We start from the raw sequence: 18,291 nt of genomic DNA on the forward strand, positions 1-18,291 counted from the left end.
AAAAACTCCCCACGTAAGTGGACCCATGCAGTTCACACCCACGTTGTTCAAGGGTCAACTGTGGGGTATGCCGGCCGTGCAAGCAAGACTATTACCGGTGGGCCAGGTGTCGGCCCAGAAGCACAGTCCCCAGGGCCCTGGCGTTCTTGGGGGGCAGGCAGGACGGCTGACTACTGCCCCCAATTGCCTTTATGTTTTGTTTTGTTTTGTTTAATGAAGAAACTGAGTGTCAGAAGCTTGTGAGTTACAAAGTCCCAGAAAGTGGCAAACGTGTGGTTGGTTCTATTCAAATGTAGTCAAGCATTTACCGAAGGCTGCGACAGATTCACTTCTTTTCACTCTGGGTAAATTATAGAAGTTCTACACCAAGTAAGAACAAGGTAAATTATGGAGATAAGTAAAAGTCTAAAAGAAAATCGCCCTAATACAACTGACGAGACTTGGCTGAGAGTATGGGCAGCATTTCCTTCTTTATACCTTTCTGTATTTTCCACAGGTTCTGAAATGAACAGGTATTTTCCAGAGGGCTAAGCCTACTGTCCGGCTGGGGCCCCACCCTGGTGCCGGGTTGGACACGAGTGTGAAAGCGCTGGGGGCTGGGGGCAGTCGGGAGGGAGTCAGCTCAGGTCCCCACACTGCGGGCGCAGGCCGGCCACACGGCAGCAGCTCAGGAACAGAGGCTTTGCGACGCGGGCAAGCTGCCCAGCGTCCCTGAGTCTGTGGACGCGGGGTCTGGTCTCTCAGGGTCGCCAGGCGAACCGCCACACTCCTGCTGTTCCTGCTCCCACCTGGATGTCACCACTCCTTTCAGGACCCAGACGGACACCCAGGGGCTCTGCCCCCACGTCGGCTTCTTACACGCCTCCCCCACAGAACCCCAGTGTGGGGGAGGATCGTACCAGCTCTAAACTCACGGCCTCATTTCAGGCCCTCAAGTGAACTCTGGGAACTGCAGCCCCAGTGCCCGCCCACCCTCACGTGGGAAAACCCACCCAGGGTGGGGGGAACTGGGCCCGCTCAGAAGTGGGTGTACACGGGAGAGACGGGTGGGGGGCAGATGGGCCTGAGGGCTGAGGATGCGCCGGCAGAGGGCCTCACCTGCGAGCAGACCTCTCGTGCCAGGTGGGCCGGGACTCACCTCCGCCCTCCCAGCCACACCCCGGGCCCAGACCCCCGACTCACCCACCACTCTTGGTCCTCCTCCCCATCCACGATGATCACATCCCCCTCGGAGAACGTCAGTTCGTCTGGGTTGTCGGCCACACAGTTATAGAGAGCTTTGACCCGCTTGGGCTTTAACTTGGTCTGGATGGAAGAGCGGGAGGGTCGGAGGGTCAGAGGTTAGTGTGGCAGGGAGGCGGCAGCTCCTGGGGCGGAGGGTGGGGCTGCTTTGTTTCTAATTGGTCCCAGGGCTCCTGACCCAGCAGGCCCGGGAGCCCACGGGTGTCAGGGCGGGAAGGTCCATGTGGCTCAGGGGCAGGGGGACCTTCTACCAGGCTCGCAGGACAGGGAAGCAACCCCAGCTGAGTGCAGAGAACTGGGGGTGAGGCAGCCCGGTGCCCGTGCCGGAGGAGCCGAGCCCTGCGACTGCGGATCGGGGGTCGTGTCCCGTCCAGATTCAGGAAGAAGCCTCCCCTCCGCCCCACCGGGGGAAGAGGGCAAGATTGGTTTCCTCGGAGACTCTCCCGCTCACTGCTGGCCAGAGCAAAGAGGCAGGAAAGGAGGGGCTCTTCCACTTACGGTCTGTGACTTCCTGGGCATGGGGGCTGGGGGTTGGAGGACCGCGCTGTTGGACAGAGGACCCAGAGCTTCTGTTCCAGAGAGATCCACTGCTTGAGGGCCAAAATGAATCAACTTCACAATATGCCCTCAGTGGTGACCAGCGAGTTACAAACAATATAAATGCCACAGCGTCATGTCTGAAAGGCAGCTTTCCTGAGATTTTCTCATCTACAGAGTGAAAAGTCCCCTAAAGGCCCAAGAACCATGTGACTTCCATCAGTCTCTGTAAAGCGTGCAGCGCATGTGAGTGTCACAGAGCGGGACAAAGGCCGCCAGCTCCTCTGCAGATTTCTAGATCCCTGCTGGGGCCTCCCTGCCCCGCCCCCATCAGAAGGGGCCAGACACAGGACACAGCAGACAGCAGCCCTGTCTGTGAGAGGCAGGGTGGCTGCTGGGCCCGACACAGGGTCGAGCACGGCTGGAAATGCCTCCCGCTTTGCCCCCACGGATCACGCGGCAGTGAACCCCATAAACGAAATCATTACCAGGTCCTCTCGGCTGGCCTTTGTTGCTCAGCGGGATCGACTTGTCAGCCCTAAAAGAAGGAGAAGGCAGATTTATTGACGTCTGAGGCCCCATAGCACGTCAGCCGTCCCCACCCCACACCGCTTCATAAAGGAACCTTCTGTGTCGTCTCAGAACGAAGCTGAAGAAACATGGCGCTGATTTTACACCTATTTTCAAGGAACTCAAAAGGTCTAACATGTGAAGGCCCCACTCATCTGACCCGTCTCGTCATCTGATTTCCGTCAATGTCAAGACAGAAATCACCATGCTGGGGGCGCCTGGGTGGCTCAGTCGGTTGAGTGTCTGACTCTTTGATTTTCGCTCAGATCATGATCCCAGGGTCGTGGGATCGAGCCCCGTGTCGGGCTCAGCGCTGAGTGTGGAGCCTGCTTGAGCTTCTCTCCGTCTCCCTCTGCCCCTCTCTCCCGCTCGCACTCACTCTCTCTCTCAAAAAAAAAAAAAAAAAAAAAAAAAGAAATCATCATGCTGACCCCCTTTGCCTTTCATCACTCCCAACTACAAAATGCCTACGGGAAAGCCCTGAGCCTCTAAGACACCAGTCAGCAAACCTTCTTGCTAAAGGGCCTGACAGTTGAGGCTCTGTGGGTTATAAAGCCCATCAGGACTACCCAGTGCTGCCACCACAGCACGAGAGCAGCCACGGATGATGCACAAAGGAGCGTGGCTATGTGCCCAACGCTTTATTTGTGGGCACCAGAATCTGAATTGTATAGAATCTTCATGTATCAGGGTGCCTGAGTGGCTCAGTCAGTTAAGCATCCAACCCGATTTTGGCTCAGGTCACGATCTCACGGTTGTGGGATCGAGCCCCGTGTCGGGCTCTGGGCTGACAATGCAGAGCCTGCTTGGGGTTCTCTCTCTGCCCCTTTCCTGAGCTCTCTTTCTCTCAAACTTAAAAAAAGAAAATCTTCCTGTATCATGAATAGACTTCTTTTGGTTGTTTTCAACCATTTGAAAAAAAAGAAAACCACCTTAGCTTGTGGGCCATACAAAAACAGGCACGGGGCTGATCAGGCGTGCAGCAGTAGTTTGCCGACCGCTGCTCAAAGAGGGCAAAGGTAAAAACCCAGATTTGTACCCAGGATAAGACTGGGGGGTGGGTGCTTCCTTACAAAGAGGCCACAGCGGTGTATTCTTTTCAAACAGAACTCCCCCGGGCAGTGATGACAGGCTTCCCTCCATCCAAAGGGGTCTTGGAGACACCCCAGCATCACCCGCTCTGCTCCCTCACCACCTCTGCTTCTGGTCACACGAGATGACACGGAGCAGGTAAAACCAGGTAAGACTGCGCTAACATACCCAGCAACCCCAGTCCAGACTCTCCTGCGAACCAAGGAAGCAGGGAGGCCTCAGAGCCCCCAGAAAGACCGTGCCCAGGACCCTGCATTAGCGGCCAATACACCCCGTTCTCAGAACCGCCGGGTGATGGCTGGCAGCCGACTGGTGCTCATCTAGAAGTTCAACACAGGATTCAGCGTCTCAAAGAACAGCTCAGAAGGAGCAAGTAGGCAGGAGCTACAGGGCAAGAGGGGGGCAAACAGAAGCGGGCACAGACCCTAATGCAGAGAAGCTCGGCCCGTGGCCACTGAGGGTAGACGTGAGAGTGTATTCCCCACCGCATAACTCGGTAACTCATGAGACTGCGTATGTGCTGTCTGGAATAGGAAGGCAAGGATGTTCACATTCTAGTTTAGAAAGAGATCTTACAAGGCAGCATTAAAGAAGTTCTGACAGGCTTCTGGTTAAAAAAGTAGGCCTGAGGGGTGCCTGGGTGGCTCAGTCGGTTAAGCATCTGACTTCGGCTCAGGTCATGATCTCGAAGTTCCTGAGTTTGAATTTGAGTACTGGACTCCCCATTCTCACTCGCTCCTCTCTCTCTGCCCCTCCCCTGCTCGCGCTCTCTCTCTCAAAATAAATAAACTAAAACAAAAAAAAAAAGACTGAAATACATTTACTTCCACTTTCTCTCAAGAAAAACAATTAGAAAAAACTTGAGGGGCGCCTGGGAGGCTCAGTCGGTTGAGCATCTGACTTCGGCTCAGGTCATGATCTCACAGTCTGTGAGTTCGAGCCCCACGTCGGGCTCTGTGCTGACAGCTCAGAGCCTGGAACCTGTTTTGGATTCTGTGTCTCCCTCTCTCTCTGCTCCTCCCCTGCTCATGCTCTGTCTCTCTCTGTCTCAAAAAGAAATAAAAACATTAAAAAAATTTAAAAAAAAGAAAGAAAAAACTTGAACCAGGGGCGCTTGGGTGGCTCAGTCGGTTAAGCATCTGACTCTTGATCTCAGCTCAGGTTGTGACCGCAGTTTGTGAGATCAAGCCCTGAGTTGGGCTCCAAACTGAGCACGGAGCCTGCTTAAGAGTCTCTCCCTCCCTCTCTGAGAAAGAAAAGAAAAAAGAGACAAAAAAAGAAAAGAAAAGAGAAAGAGCAAGAGAAAGAAAGAAAGACAGACAGACAGAAAGAAAGGGAACAAGCTTAAACCAACAAGACAAAGAGAACTGAAGAGGAAACATTTTGGAAGTGGCCACAGGAGGGAAGAATCCTAACCATGCCAGCTCATCTGAGGAGGGAGAACCCTCACGCAGTAAGGAAGCCCTGAAGGACCCCCATCTGTGCTCTGAGCCCCCAAGGCTTATGAGCCCGTGGGAGGGGGCATAAGGCATGGCAATAAACACAAGGATTGGCTCAAAATCTGCTCAAGGAGCTACTGAATCCCCGGATTCCCAGACCAACCCTGAGCAACTACCCTACCTCAACCCACTGAAGACCAGAAGCTTCTATTCTCAGAGAGGGGAGAATAGAGGGTATCTGAACTTGGGGGTACCAGTGTGATTGTTGGGAGCATCTTTACAAAAAGGGGGACTAAGTAAAAACTTAACTGCCGAGTGAGACCCTCCACGGCGAAGTCCACACTGGACTCTGCACATGAGGGTGCAGTTTGCAATCAGGTTTTTTCAAATGTTTGAGAGAGAGAGAGAGAGAGAGAGAGCGCGCGCACGCATGCACATGAGTGGGGGAGGGGCATAAAGAGAGAGAGAGAGAGAGAGAGAGAGAGAGAGAGAGAGAGAGAGAATCCCAAGCAGGCTCCAAACGAACCATCAGTGCAGAGCCTGATGTGGGACTTGATCCCACAAACAATGAGATCATGACCTGAGATGAAATCAAGAGTCGTAGGCTTAACTGACGGAGCCACCCAGGGAGCCCTGCAGTTGGTTTTAATGCCTCAGCTGCAGTGGCAACTTTTGGGCAGAAAACACCAGATCTATGAGGAAAAGCCTCTAACATGACAGAAACGAAAACAAAGACAATGGACACGGAAGAAACAAACTATGCAGAAAAGCAAAAGCTAAACTAAACAACTCCCCCTCCATCCCTATAACCATCATTAATAATCTGAGACGAGAGAAAATGATTTCATGAAACAAAAAGGATACTATTAACTTGAAAATTATATGACAGCCGAAACAAAAAAATTCAACGAAAGACCTGGAAGATGACATGAAGGAAATCTCCCAGAAGGCAGACCTAAAAAGCAAGCAAGCAATGCAGAAATGGAAGCGACAGGTGGCAGAGAGCAGTCCCTCCACGGAGCAGAGCTGCACTTCCAGCCCCGGCCTCCAGGTGGAGCCATGGGACTGGCTCTGGTCAAAGGCACCCTTCTCCAGTCTCTTCCTCAGGAAATAACCCTAGGAACAGGGTTCAGAAGTAGAAAGGGTCTGGGTCTCTGACTCACCCCTTGGGGCTGCTGCACAAGCAAGAATATGGGCGCTCCATTTTGTGTAAGAAGTCAACTTCCAGCTGTTAAACCACGGAGATTCAGGGGCAGGCTGATAGAGCTATCAGCTTACCCGAATGAAAAAGAAAAGACGATACATGTAGAGGAAAAGCCAACGGAGACTGACATCTGAGTGACACGAATTACATTACAAGCAAGAACAGAGGGGCACCTGGGTGGTTTGGTCAGTTAAGTGTCCGACTTCAGCTCAGGTCATGGTCTCACGGTTCGTGAGTCTGAGCCCTGCGTCGGGCTCTCTACTGTCAGTACAGAGCCGGCTTCAGATCCTCTGTCCCTCTCTTTCTCTGCCTCTCCCCTGCTTGTGTTCTCTCCCTCTCTCTCAAAAGTAAACATAAATAAAAATAAATAAATAAATAAATAAATAAATAAACAAAAGAACAGAGAAAACAGAAATTAAGACATTAAAAAAAAAAAATCAATGAAATTTCTCAGAACTGAAGGAGGTAGTTTATATCCTGAAAGGCTCCATCATCTACCTGGTGGCAGGGATGAAAAAAGGCCCATCCTGGGGAGTCGGAGCCTCGGCAGGGACAGGAGGCCTGAGGGGGTGCGCCTGAGTGGGACGGAGGAGGGTGCTTGGCGGGGCAGTGAGAGCCCCAGCAGGGTGAAGAGGGTCTCCATGTGGGGCCCCAGATCTCAGCAGGGAGAGGAGGAGGTGGGGGCAGAGATGGGAGACTGGCTTCATGGGGGTATTGATGGTCAACGCAGAAGCCAGACTTCTCATCACCGGAAAAGGGAGTAAGGAGCCCAGAAAAGGAGATGAGAATAGACCCTGTGGTGCTTTGAGAACACTGCCCCCAAGCCCTTTCCTGAGAGCTGGAGTCTACACCACCCTGTGCTACCACCCCCACGCCAACCCTGAGTCTGGGATCTGCCACTGTTTGACCAGTGATACATGACAGAAGTGACAACCTGCCATTTTCCAGGGCTGGGCCTGTCTCTTGGGACTTGTTCTCGGGCCCAGTCACCATGATTCGAGGAAGCCCTCGCCACATGCAGAGGCCACATACGTGCAAGCTTTCTAGCCAACGGCCCCAGCTGATAGCCAGCATCAACCACCAGATGTGTGGGCTGGAGAGATGACACGAGCCTCAGCCTGTGAGTCACTTTCTGTGTTGGACCATCCCTGGCCTTGAGTCTTCCAGCTAGGGCTTCAGATACTGTGGAGACCAGATAAGCTAACTTCACGATGCTGATCCAAATTCCTGACAGAGTCTGGTAGCAGAATACAATGGTTGTGTCCCATGTCACTAAGTCTTGGTGTGGTTTGTTACTACAACTGAAAAGGGAGATAGTGTGAACTCATGGATTTTGACACAGAAATAGAAATATAGAGATAAACGTGTTTATACATACAGATATGCACAGATATACACCTATGTATGTACATGTGTGTGTCCCCAGTTCTGACCACTCAGAGGGCCTGCCTGGGAGCAAGGATACCCCAAGAGAAATGAGCACACACAGTATTCGGACCTTGGCTTCTAAGTATCACTGCCGCTAAAAGAAAACCATCTTTCACTATAAGGATCCAGCTGGAAACCATGAACTGGATCCCTTTGTGGAAAAGGACAAACCTTTGGGTAAGTGGCAAACCTTGTATGGGTTTTAAGAACTGGAAGGTACTAATGTGTCTATGTTAACTTTCTCTCTCTTTTAAAGATTTTATTTTTAAGTAATCTCTACACCCAACATGGGGCTCGAACTCACAACCCCGAGATCAAGAGTCGCACGCTCTACTGTCTGAGCCAACCAGGTGCCCCACTATGTTAGCTTTCTGATCGTGCTGGTTGTATTGTGCTTATGCAGGAGAACATCCTCGTCTGTAGGAAATATATGCCCACATTGCGGAGGATGCATACGAGTAAGATAACCTTGCGAGCAACAAACTGAAGCTACAGGCCCAGCGTCTCAAGGACCTTCATTCCCCTAATCCAGTGCCTGTGCTACACAGAAACCTACACTCGTCATGTGGATAGAAGACATACGTTTGTATGAAAATTTTTAGCTTAATAATGTTGATAAATTATTTTTAAGACGCTTAAGCCTGATGAATTCGTCAGGTGACACCGGTACTCAAACGTTAGAGTAGAAGCACTGGAAATTTCAAATGTCTGCATGGAAATTTCAGATGAAGGATTGGGGCCGCTGCCGCTTGGAAGCTCCTTGAACGCAAGAAGCCAGGATGGCAGTTTGGCCAGGCCCTGCGGGCCACATCAAGACAGGCGGTTACCCGGGAGCAGGCCTCTTCTGCGGGAGGCGGCTGGGCGGCTGGGGCGGCAGGGGCGGGGGCGGGGCTTTGCTCAGCGGGATCCCAGGCTGGGCAGACTTGCTCGGCTGGCCCAAGGCTTCGATCACACTGGGCGTTTTTGCTACCGGAGGGGGCGGCGTGGGAGCCAGGGGATCTGTGGAAAGAAAAGGAGAGCCACACAGATTGTCAGACTTCCTCACGTCCCCAGCCTTCTCACCCGAGGCTCCTCTGATAAGGGCTTCCTTTTTTCTATGGTGATTTCGTAAGAACAAAAACCTCTTTTCATTGCAGGTTTTTATTAAGCAGCATTGGCAGGGAGTCCTTCCGAGCCTCAAGTCAGGGTTAAAATGCCTCTATGAGCCTGTACCTTTCCCCGTTGGAAGTCCCTGTGGGGGTGCCACCACAGTTTTGTGCTGTCCACCCTGAGACCTGGAGAGACAGCAGGGGGGAGGCTCAAGTCTGGGGCTGGGCCTTCCTGGGCCAATCCTCTTTCTGCCTCAGCAGCCCCTGTGGGCCCTACACATTTCACCAGGCTTCCAGCAGGTCACTGTGAGACGGCCCTAAAGTGGTCACTCTGTGAAGACTCCACAATCTGTGCGGAGGGCAGGGCAAAGACTTGGGGGGCTGAGGATCAGAGAAGTGACGTGCTTTCCCCTAAGGTCAGAAAGTTGGTGAGACGGGCAGTTGGGCCCCGAGCCCTTGGCTCCTCTCCCCGCTTTCCCCTCTCGGACAAACATTAGTGCTGTCCCCAAATATCCAGGGTCCTCGCTGAGACAGTTAACTGTCCTCAGGACAGGACGGGGACACCCAAGGAGCCTTCCAGTGCCACCAGTGCACGTGCACATGGCACTTTACTGCAGCTGGGGCTCGGTTTCTCCTGCCTCAGCTTAAAAACTGCAGGGAAAAACCTGGGGGAAGTCCGTGCTCTCTGTGTGGGCCCCGAGGTGCCAGGACCCCTCCCCCTGCCAGCCCAGCAGAGCAGGGACGAGACAGGCTCAGGGCCTGCATCCAGGGCTTGCCTCACTGCTCCAGGAAAGATGTTCCTCTTCTCCAGCCCCCTCCCCTAGGTCCCGGGACTTTCACCTACATGTCGATATTGAAGAAGAACACATGCCAAATTACATCCAAATGACTGTGCCCAAATATTGAGAACCGCCAAGTGGCCAAAGGAAATGAAGCCCTGGGCTCATGCGTGACAGGAGGAAATGTTGCTGAAATGCTCGGGAAGACAGAGGAGGAGAGTGTGTGAGCACCCCCCTGGCATGGGGTGCGGGACAGACAGGAGCCTGCAGCTGGGGAGGGCGGCCGGAGGGGCCAGGGCTGGGAACACAGTGCTGGGCTCCGGGCAGTGGCTTGCGGGCGTGCAGCATCACAGCTGACCCCTCGCGGCTGCCGAAAGCACCCCCCAGCCATCCAGATCGAAAAGCCCACTGGCAAGAAAGGAAAAAGGAAAAAACGTACTGGTAGATGTCACGCGAAGAGGGGGCAGCGGTGGATGGACAGCTGGCGGATCTGACGAAGATCGCTGCCTGCTTACACCGTCCACACTTACAGAGTTTGTCTTCCACAGGGCGTTAGCGGAGGAGGCTGGCTGAACTGCACACGCACGCACATGCACACGCACGCACATGCACACGCAGGCATGCACACATACACACGAATGCACGCACAGGCACAGAACAAAAACAGAAACAGAACACTGCATTATTGATCCTCTCTCTCAGAAAAACGATAAATATGACCCTTCTAGAATAGCATTAAGACCACAAATAGAATGTTGATTTTTTTTTTTTTTTTTTTAATTCTTGTCTCTGGTATCTGGAGGATGGACACTGCTACACACAGTGGTGCTTCTGGGAAAATTATCAGCTGGTTTTCACAATCTTACAGATTTTCTTTCTCCAATATGAATACCATTTGAGGAGGGAAATGAGTAACCACAATGACGTATGTCCTGAGCATTGCACTCCAGCCTGTAGAACATCTGCTGGCCTCTACCCATCCATCAAGCCCTCCCCTGGGTGCACGCACAGGGGAGCACCTGTCCTCGGACCGCATGGAGAGAAGGGTACAAATTAGAGACAGGTGAGGGCTCCCCACCTCCTGCAAACATTTCTGGCTAGAAGTCAGGTGACACCAAGGAGGCTCGGCTGACATACCAGGGAGACGGCACCTGCCCAGGTCACAGTCCCTCCTCTGCCCCACAAAGCTCTGCACACAGGGGGGGCCTGTGTCTGAGGCTGTGCATGGCCCACAAAGTGGGGACCCGGGCTTGGGGTGGAAAACAGGCACCCCCATGCAGGGCATTTCTGCGGTGGACAATGTCCGTCCCCGGGTGGGGCACTCAACGTTGGCTCCCTTTTCCGTCTGTCATGTGGGCACCAGGGTGCACTAGACCGAGAACCAGGGGGCCCTTTGGGGGGTCATAGGGATGAAGTGCCAGTACACCATCAAAGGAGAACATGAAGCTAACCACAGGAATAGCCAGAAAAATAAACTATGAAAAACCCCAAACCCTCTAAGACTTTAGGAGAGCAAAAAATAAAGATGAACAGTTTTTTATTCCTTTTGCATGACCAACAGAGCAAAATAAAGTCTTTCCTCCAATGACACACAAAGTCAGTAAAAGCCACTAATGGGGTGGAGGGGACCAAATCATTGCAGCTGCAGCCTTGCACAGTGAATACATGTACACAGGGCGTGGGAGGAGGCTGGGCAGACAGGAGGCCCCACAAGGACCCGACCATGGCGGGTTGCCCTGGGCCCCTCCCGGCCAGTGCAAGAAGCCTGACCTTGCAGCCTCTCTCCTGCTTAGGAATTGCCCCAACAAGTCCAGGGGTGTGGGCACGAGGGGGGCACAGGCTCTGTGGGGGAGGGCAAGTGGGCTGCTTCTGGGGCCTGCCTGGGCAGCACCCGCTCTCCTCTCGGGGGTCTGCTCCAGTGACCTAGACGACAGGCCCCTCAGCCTTCTCTGGGCCTCCCTGAGAGCTGGGGACAGGGCCATGGTGGGGGTGGCCTCGACCCAGGTGCTGGCAGCTGCCATCCTCGCTCCCTTGCCAGGGCTACAACCCTCACTCACGCCCCCTCCCGGAGAGCAGCTGTTGCACAAATGCCACGTGGACCGGCAGCAGCCTCCAGCAGGGCGGGGACATCACACCCTCCTTCTCGTGGGAAGCCCTCCGGAGGCCACCGGCCGCGTCGGGCAGCCCCAGCCCACAGCTATGCCGGCCGCTTGCTGGACCGGCCTTCAAGGAGCAGAATGGCCAGCTGGCTGTCAGTTCTGGGAAAATTACCTAACTTTTGGGGGCCTCAGTTTCCATTTTTTTTTTTAATGTTTTAAAATCTTTTTATTTTCTAAAATTTTTATTTATTTTTATTTTACTTTTTTGAGTTACATCCAAGTTAGTTACCATACAGCGCAACAATGATTTCACGAGTAGATTCCTTATGCCCCTTACTTGTTAAAAATAAGGAACGCTTCATGACTTTGCATGTTATCCTGGCACAGGGGCCGTGCTAATCTTCTCCATATCATTCCAATTTTAGTGTGTGTGCTGCCGTTTTAATAAAAATAAAAACCAGCATCTGGGAAGTCCAACTCATTGTGTTGTGACAGAACAACTAACGTCAAGCACGGCAAGCTCTGGCACTTAAGGCACCGGCAGGACCCACGGGGATCATTTTGTATTTTTACAATTAGGTTGCGCACCGTTCCCCAAATCAGCGTCTTTGTATCCTTCATTTCGTGGGGCTGGCAGAGATAGAAGGTACCAGGCATCACAAGCTGGCTGAAGGCAGGCGGGGGGGGGGGGGGGGGGGGAGTTGAGGGATGATGACACAGGACAGAACTAAGGCAGAGGGAGGGGTGCTGAGCAGTAAAAGCAGACAGAAAAGAACAGAAAGGAGGTCTGCGGCAAGGTCTCACAGGACCAGCGTCACGAGCTGAGCCACCCGCCTCAGGCTGCCCTGGTGGAGTCCGTGCGCTCCCCCAGTGACACAAATGCCACACCTCTGCCCAGAACAAGGACAGAGTCAGAGGCTCCACCACCACCCGGCATCCTAAGACCGGAGAGCTCCTTGAGGATGTCAACACCATGACCGTAGGACACAAAACCCCACATGTCATCGAGCAGGGGGCAAAGCAACTAGAAACTTCCCAAAGCGAAAACCAAACACCACCCTTTGTGCGCCGGCGGGAGCTACGACGGTTCAGTACCTTTGGCAACGTTCCGCGGGGGCAGTGGGGGGGCGCTGGCCGTGCTGGGGGCCGCAGGCTGGGAGGGCGGCGGGCTGCCACTGAGGATGGCTCCGTACGTCTCGTTCTGCAAGATGCTGGGCACAAAGCCCCTCTGCTTGTCCTTGGCCAGGCTGGCGGCATCTCTGGCCAAAGACGCGGCATTTGACTGCAGCTGGTTGGACCCCAGCTGGTAGAAGCTGACGGGCCGGTCTTCTCGCCGACTGGGACTGGGCTGCAGAGGGGTGAAATGCACACACGCTGACCTCCTGGTCACAGCGTCCAGGCTACTCGTGCACACCACTGCTACTTGGGCCCGGTGCCTTTTTGGCTCTCAGCCATTACGTGAGAGCTGCAAGACTTAAAAGTTACTCTTACCATGTCTCTTAACAGACACACACACACACACAGCCATGGTTTATAATTTACACATCTCCATTCTGTGAAGGATTTGAAACACGGGCGATTTCATCCTTATTAGCCAGAGCTAATTTAAGCTAGATCTGCATTTTCATTGCATTTCCCCTTCGTACACATGCTTTCCATTGAGGACCCAGCTACACTCAATCCCCAACAGCTACGTGGCAAATTCGGGGGAGGTCAATGTTTCTTCCAGTATGAATGCACCTCTTGAGATTCCTCTAACTCAGGGTCAGCAGACCACGGCCTGGGGGCCACCACCTGCTTTATAAATAAAGTTTATTAGAACACAGCCATGCCTAGTCATTTACAAATTGCAGTTGCTTTCAAGCCACCCTGCCAGAGCTGAGTAGGCGCAGAAAAGATGGTGACAGTTCAGGCCCAAAAGCCTGAATATTTACTACCCGGCCCTTTTGGTTTGCTAACCCTAGCTCCGTCTGAAGGTCATGTGCATGGAATCACGACTCGGGTGACTCAGATCTAATTCATTGTAAACGTCAGCTTCATTGTAACAGCTATGATCTTCAGCAACTATCTTAACCTGGCTGACCCTGTTTCTCCTCTGTTCAATGGGTAGAACTTTGCTTCTCTAGCACAGTGCCAGCTTAGCAGTTAAACTGTTGGCTGATATACCCCACCTCCCCTCACAGGACCACCTGCCCAGTCAAGGCTCTGGCCAACCCAATGGCTCACACTCAGCTCAGCTATGCAGAACTCGATGGCTAGTGGTCTTCACGCATATTTTGAATTCAACAAAGCCCATGGCTATATGAACTATACCCACCTCCGCTGGAAACAGGGAGTGGGTAGATGAGTGTTAGCACTTACTGTCAGACTTCTGTTTGGACCACGGGACCTGCTGTGTCCTGCTCACGCAAGAATGGGATGCGTGTGCTCACTCTGGGGCCGATGCGTCCAATCTTTTTTTAAGGTGGGTAAGTGTAACATTAGTCAGCTCTCCTCACTTTGATACTGTTTTATACCTAACTCAGTGGAGAAGCTTCTTATTTGAAGACATAGCAAGCAGGTATGTCAACGGCTCCATGAACGAGGACAGTCAAGGAAATTTCAGAAATGCCATATATACATGCAATCAGACAGGCTCAATGCACATCAGAATATTCAACAGGAAATTTTACGTGGAGGGGACCTGGGTGGCTCAGTCGGTTAAGTGTCCGACGTTAGCTCAGGTCATGATCTCAGGTTTGTGAGTTTGAGCCTTGCATCAGACGGGCTCTCTGGGGTCAGCAGAGCCTGCTTCAGATCCTCTGTCCCTCCCCTCTCTGTCCCTCCCCCACTTGTGTGCGCGCTGTCTCTAAAAATAAAGAAAACATTTTTTTTAAAAAAAGGAAAGTTTACATGGCATTTTCCACTAATTTCACAGCAGCTAGGAGTGTGGGCTCTGGAGTCCGCCTGCTGGAGTCTGACTCAGCTCTGCGACCTGTGTGAAGGTGGTGACCTGCCAGGAGCCCTCCGAGTGTGCAAGACAGCGTGCCATGAGCAGGGAGCTGGACTCAGAGGCAAGTGCCCTCAGTCTGGCCCCAAGCTGGTCTCTAAATACTAAGCTTCACTGCGGCCGAGTCAACTTCCCTCGACTCTCCAAGCTTTCATGACCCCATCGAATAGAGGAAAAAGTTGGACCCACAGTTCTAAAGGTCATTTAATGATTCTAGTTAAGGTTTTAACGGCTGATGAGTGGACATGACCCGCGACACGGGGGGTCCCTGGCTCTTTATCACATGCACAGTGCAAGGACTTCCTCTAAAACCCACTAGCCTCCACGGCCCCCCCATCTCTTTCCCTCAGATCAAACAGTGGGCAGCTAATGACGACGACACAAGGAATGTTCCCTTGTTCCTAAGAGCTGGGAGACAGGTGGCAGCTGTGGGAAGGGTGAAACCAAAAGCCTACTGAGATCAATGGAGGCAAAAAGCGAACTCCACCTCTACAAAACTGCTCTGTGTGCAGATCAGAAGCCAGGATCCACCCCGCTCGCAACAAAGCTCATGACGACACCCCTGGCGTCCCTCGGCCGGGCACTGACCTGCAGTTTCTCGTCCACGTCGTCATCGCTCTCATCCAGGTCTTCGTGGAGCAGCCGCCACTCGTACTCGACGTGGACGTGGGAATTGAACCTCCCAGACAAGGCCTGGGTCAGCTGAGAGGACAAAGGGCCGTCAGTGACACTGCACGCGAGGCGAGCAGCCCTGGGTGGCACGGGGTGGGGGAGGCAGAGACCCCAGGGTGAGGCCGGCTGAAACTCCCCTCCCTATTTCACAGAGGACCTTGAAACGCAAACCTCGTAACTGCCCTTTCGTGTTCTGTAAACAGTACAGGGCGGTGGGCAGGCAAGGGCTATTTGAGGTCTCAAGGACGGCCCGTAGGTGCTGACAACCACACACAGGAGCAAACTCAACAGAGAACGGACGTTTCCACTGTTAACCCAACCATCTTGACCAGCACTAAAGATGATGCCCCAAAGAAAAGGATGTGAATGACTATTTTCACAATACTCTCGGGGAACAGATAGCTAGTTCCATTTTAGATACACGGGAGAGAAGCAAATCCCTTTCTTAGCACGTTAGCCCTTAATTTCCTCCAGAGCCAGAGAGTAGCTGTGTGACCTTGGGCAAGTTACTTAACCCTTCTGTGTCTGTTTCCTCACCTGTAAAATAGGGATAACAGAAGAAACCGTGTCATGGGTGGCTATCAAGATTGAACGAGTTAGGAGATATCAACTACTTAGAATAGCACCTGGTACTCATCCCACACTTCCGTAACATTTACAACGAATAGCTCTCTTTATCGAGCACTGGCTGAGCTTCCGAGTGCAACACTAATTCCCACAACAACCTTGTGAACCGGTAGAGCGGACTCCACTTTACAAACAAGGAAACAGCGAGAGAGTTGGCATTGGTGCGGCCTTCCGGAGTCATGGTGGTGGAGCCCTACCGCCTGAGCCCCTGGGCTCTGCCCCCTAGCTGCACTGTCACTGCCTGATCTAGAACAGGACAGGAAACGATGGTGCAGAACCATCTGGAAGATTCGGGGTTGGGGAACAGAGTAACAACACCAGCTCTGGATGCTGCTGTGAAGGGACGAGCCGGTGGCTTCCTGACTCCAGGGATGAGCCAAAGCCATGGTGGCCCCCGGATCTCTGCTCCTCTTGCCCCAGATTAATGCCAGGACCACCATCAACATGTCCAACCAGCAAATGCCCACTGGCGTTCTAAGTGTCATTACGAGGGGGTGGCCACCTCCTCTTGAAAGACCCCCCAGTGTGCCTTCTCCTGGCTATCCCCTCTAGGGTCCACACTTTGCAGAGGGCAGGGCCCCTTCCTGGCCCAGGAAGGGCCCCCTGGCCACGTCCACACCGGGTGGAGACTCACCAGCTCCTCACAGTGCTCGTGCCGGAGGCGTCTGGCGATGTCCAGCGGCGTCTCCCCCGACTCGTTAGCTAAAAGGCAGGGCAACAAAGGGAGGCATTATGACAAAAACAAGCGAAGGCCGGATTATCAGGAGGCAGTTAAAAGAGGTACAGAGAAGCAGCACTCAATCGAAGTGAGCACGATTAACGAATCCCACGGTGAGTCTGGAGCAGGGGCGGAACTGGTCTCGTAACCGTACAGACCTGTGGTGGAACATGGTCGGGAGACGTCAGGAGACCATTTGAGTTGGCCATGGGCACAGAACGGCACTCCTCAGCAGTCTGCAAATCTGAAACCGTGCATTTTCTTCTAAATAAGCCTCTGCCAACAAGGTTTGATTAATAAATAAAAAAAAAAAAAAAAAAAGCCAACTCAGAGACACCTGGGAGGCTCAGTTAAGCATCTGACTCTAAATTTCGGCTCAGGTTATGATCTCACGGTTGTGGGATACAGCCCCGTGTCAGTCGCGTCAGGCTCAATGCTGGGCAAGGAACCGGCTTCAAAATCTCTCTCTCTCCCTCTACCCACCCCCCCAAAAAATAGAAAAAAAAAAAAAAAAAAGAAACTTGACTCAAGAAGGTGTGTGCCTTCTTTGTGTTCTCTTTGCTCTCTGTTCCACAGTTCTTCCAAATCACTTCCTCCCAACATAGTCACCACCGCCTGCCCTCGGATGGCTGCCAGCATGTCAGGGTCCCACGCGGGAGGGAGAAATGAAGGCCCAACAGATCAGGGTCCCTCGTGGAGGAGACTCGGTGCCACGAGTGGCAGTAAACAGTGTCTCTTCACTGCCCCGTAAGTAAATTTTCCACCCCGGGGCCAGGAAGAGACTAAGCCTGATGCTGGGTGGGGGTTCTGAACAGGAGGGCAAGATGCCCCAGAGCTTGTTCAAATTCACGTCCGCGTGAGTGTCGTCTGTGGGGCCTGAGCTCTGCTTCTCATAACCTATAAAATACCTGCCGAAGGTGGGAGGTCTATGTATCGGAGGGAGGGCGACTGCTGACAAATACGGGACACGGCAGCCGTGTGGGGCACGCGGGGAGAGGCCCCCCGCCTTCGGAGGGCAGGGCCCGCACACGGGGCCAGGCCAGCGCCACCCACTCACCCGTCTCAATGGAGGCCTTCCCCCGCAGGAGCAGCTTCAGGCACTCGGCGTTGTCCGTCAGGCAGCAATAGTGCAGGGCGGTGCTGCCCTTCCCTGTCTGCTTATCCAGGTTCCCACTGGCCAAGAACGGGGACAGAAGAGAAAGAACAATGAGGGGAAGGCCAGGGGGTCGGGCAGGTGAGCAGGGGAAGCGTCAATCAAGCAACACCACAGGGAAGGGGATTTCTCCGAATCCTCCTCCACGGTGGGGGCACAGGGCAGCATCCCCGCTCGTGGGGGTGAGACAGCCGTGGCAGGAGGCCACCAGGGAGCCAGCAACAATGGCGGAGAAGGCCAGAAAGGGAGAGAGGAACCCCAAAAGGCACCGTGCTCCCCAGATGTGGGACAAGCCACTCAACCCCCTGGTGGGCGAAGCCCTGAAACGTGGCTGTCATCATGAGGAGGAGGGACAGTGGGGCTTTGTGGCCCCGGGAAGGGCAGATGGGGACGGTCACCAGGAGGAGACATCCACTGCTCTCCTCAGGACAGAACCTGCTACACTGTGAAAATAAGCTTCATCTTCTGACCTCTCCCCTCTTCCTGCTGCCCCCCTTCTATTCTGGAAGAAAGGAAACCAGGACTTCCCTTCTCACGCTCCAAGAATCTGCACTGGGAGAGGATGATGTCACTGAGCTGTTTCATCCAGGGTCCGCGGAGCCGCTGTCGCCCGCTAGGCGCTGGGTGGGCATTCGGGCTCCATCAGCGGGTGGC

The 18,291-nt window shown here is 53.4% G+C and overlaps 1 protein-coding gene and 1 pseudogene across 10 annotated transcripts in view; both read right to left on the minus strand.

Annotated features, from left to right (window-relative positions):
• ASAP2 (ArfGAP with SH3 domain, ankyrin repeat and PH domain 2) overlaps positions 1 to 18,291 on the minus strand; it is a 174,023-nt gene that overhangs the window by 3,059 nt on the left and 152,673 nt on the right. For 4 of the 10 annotated variants that reach the window (XM_045447775.1, XM_045447769.1, XM_045447767.1 and 1 more), the window contains 9 exons: positions 17,542 to 17,657; positions 16,401 to 16,468; positions 15,056 to 15,169; positions 12,574 to 12,826; positions 9,819 to 9,953; positions 8,340 to 8,511; positions 2,268 to 2,317; positions 1,741 to 1,832; positions 1,183 to 1,305 (listed from right to left, as the gene is read on the minus strand). In XM_045447775.1, the coding sequence (XP_045303731.1) occupies positions 1,183 to 1,305; positions 1,741 to 1,832; positions 2,268 to 2,317; positions 8,340 to 8,511; positions 9,819 to 9,953; positions 12,574 to 12,826; positions 15,056 to 15,169; positions 16,401 to 16,468; positions 17,542 to 17,657 (1,123 nt within the window). Of the gene's footprint in view, positions 1 to 1,182; positions 1,306 to 1,740; positions 1,833 to 2,267; positions 2,318 to 8,339; positions 8,512 to 9,818; positions 9,954 to 10,124; positions 12,109 to 12,573; positions 12,827 to 15,055; positions 15,170 to 16,400; positions 16,469 to 17,541; positions 17,658 to 18,291 lie in introns of those variants that run through there. The other 6 variants (XM_045447770.1, XM_045447768.1, XM_045447773.1 and 3 more) reach the window with 4 other exon arrangements.
• LOC123581728 lies at positions 11,821 to 11,936 on the minus strand (annotated as a pseudogene).

This window comes from Leopardus geoffroyi, chromosome A3 (assembly GCF_018350155.1).
Source record: "Leopardus geoffroyi isolate Oge1 chromosome A3, O.geoffroyi_Oge1_pat1.0, whole genome shotgun sequence".
Classification (NCBI taxonomy): Eukaryota; Metazoa; Chordata; class Mammalia; order Carnivora; family Felidae; genus Leopardus; species Leopardus geoffroyi.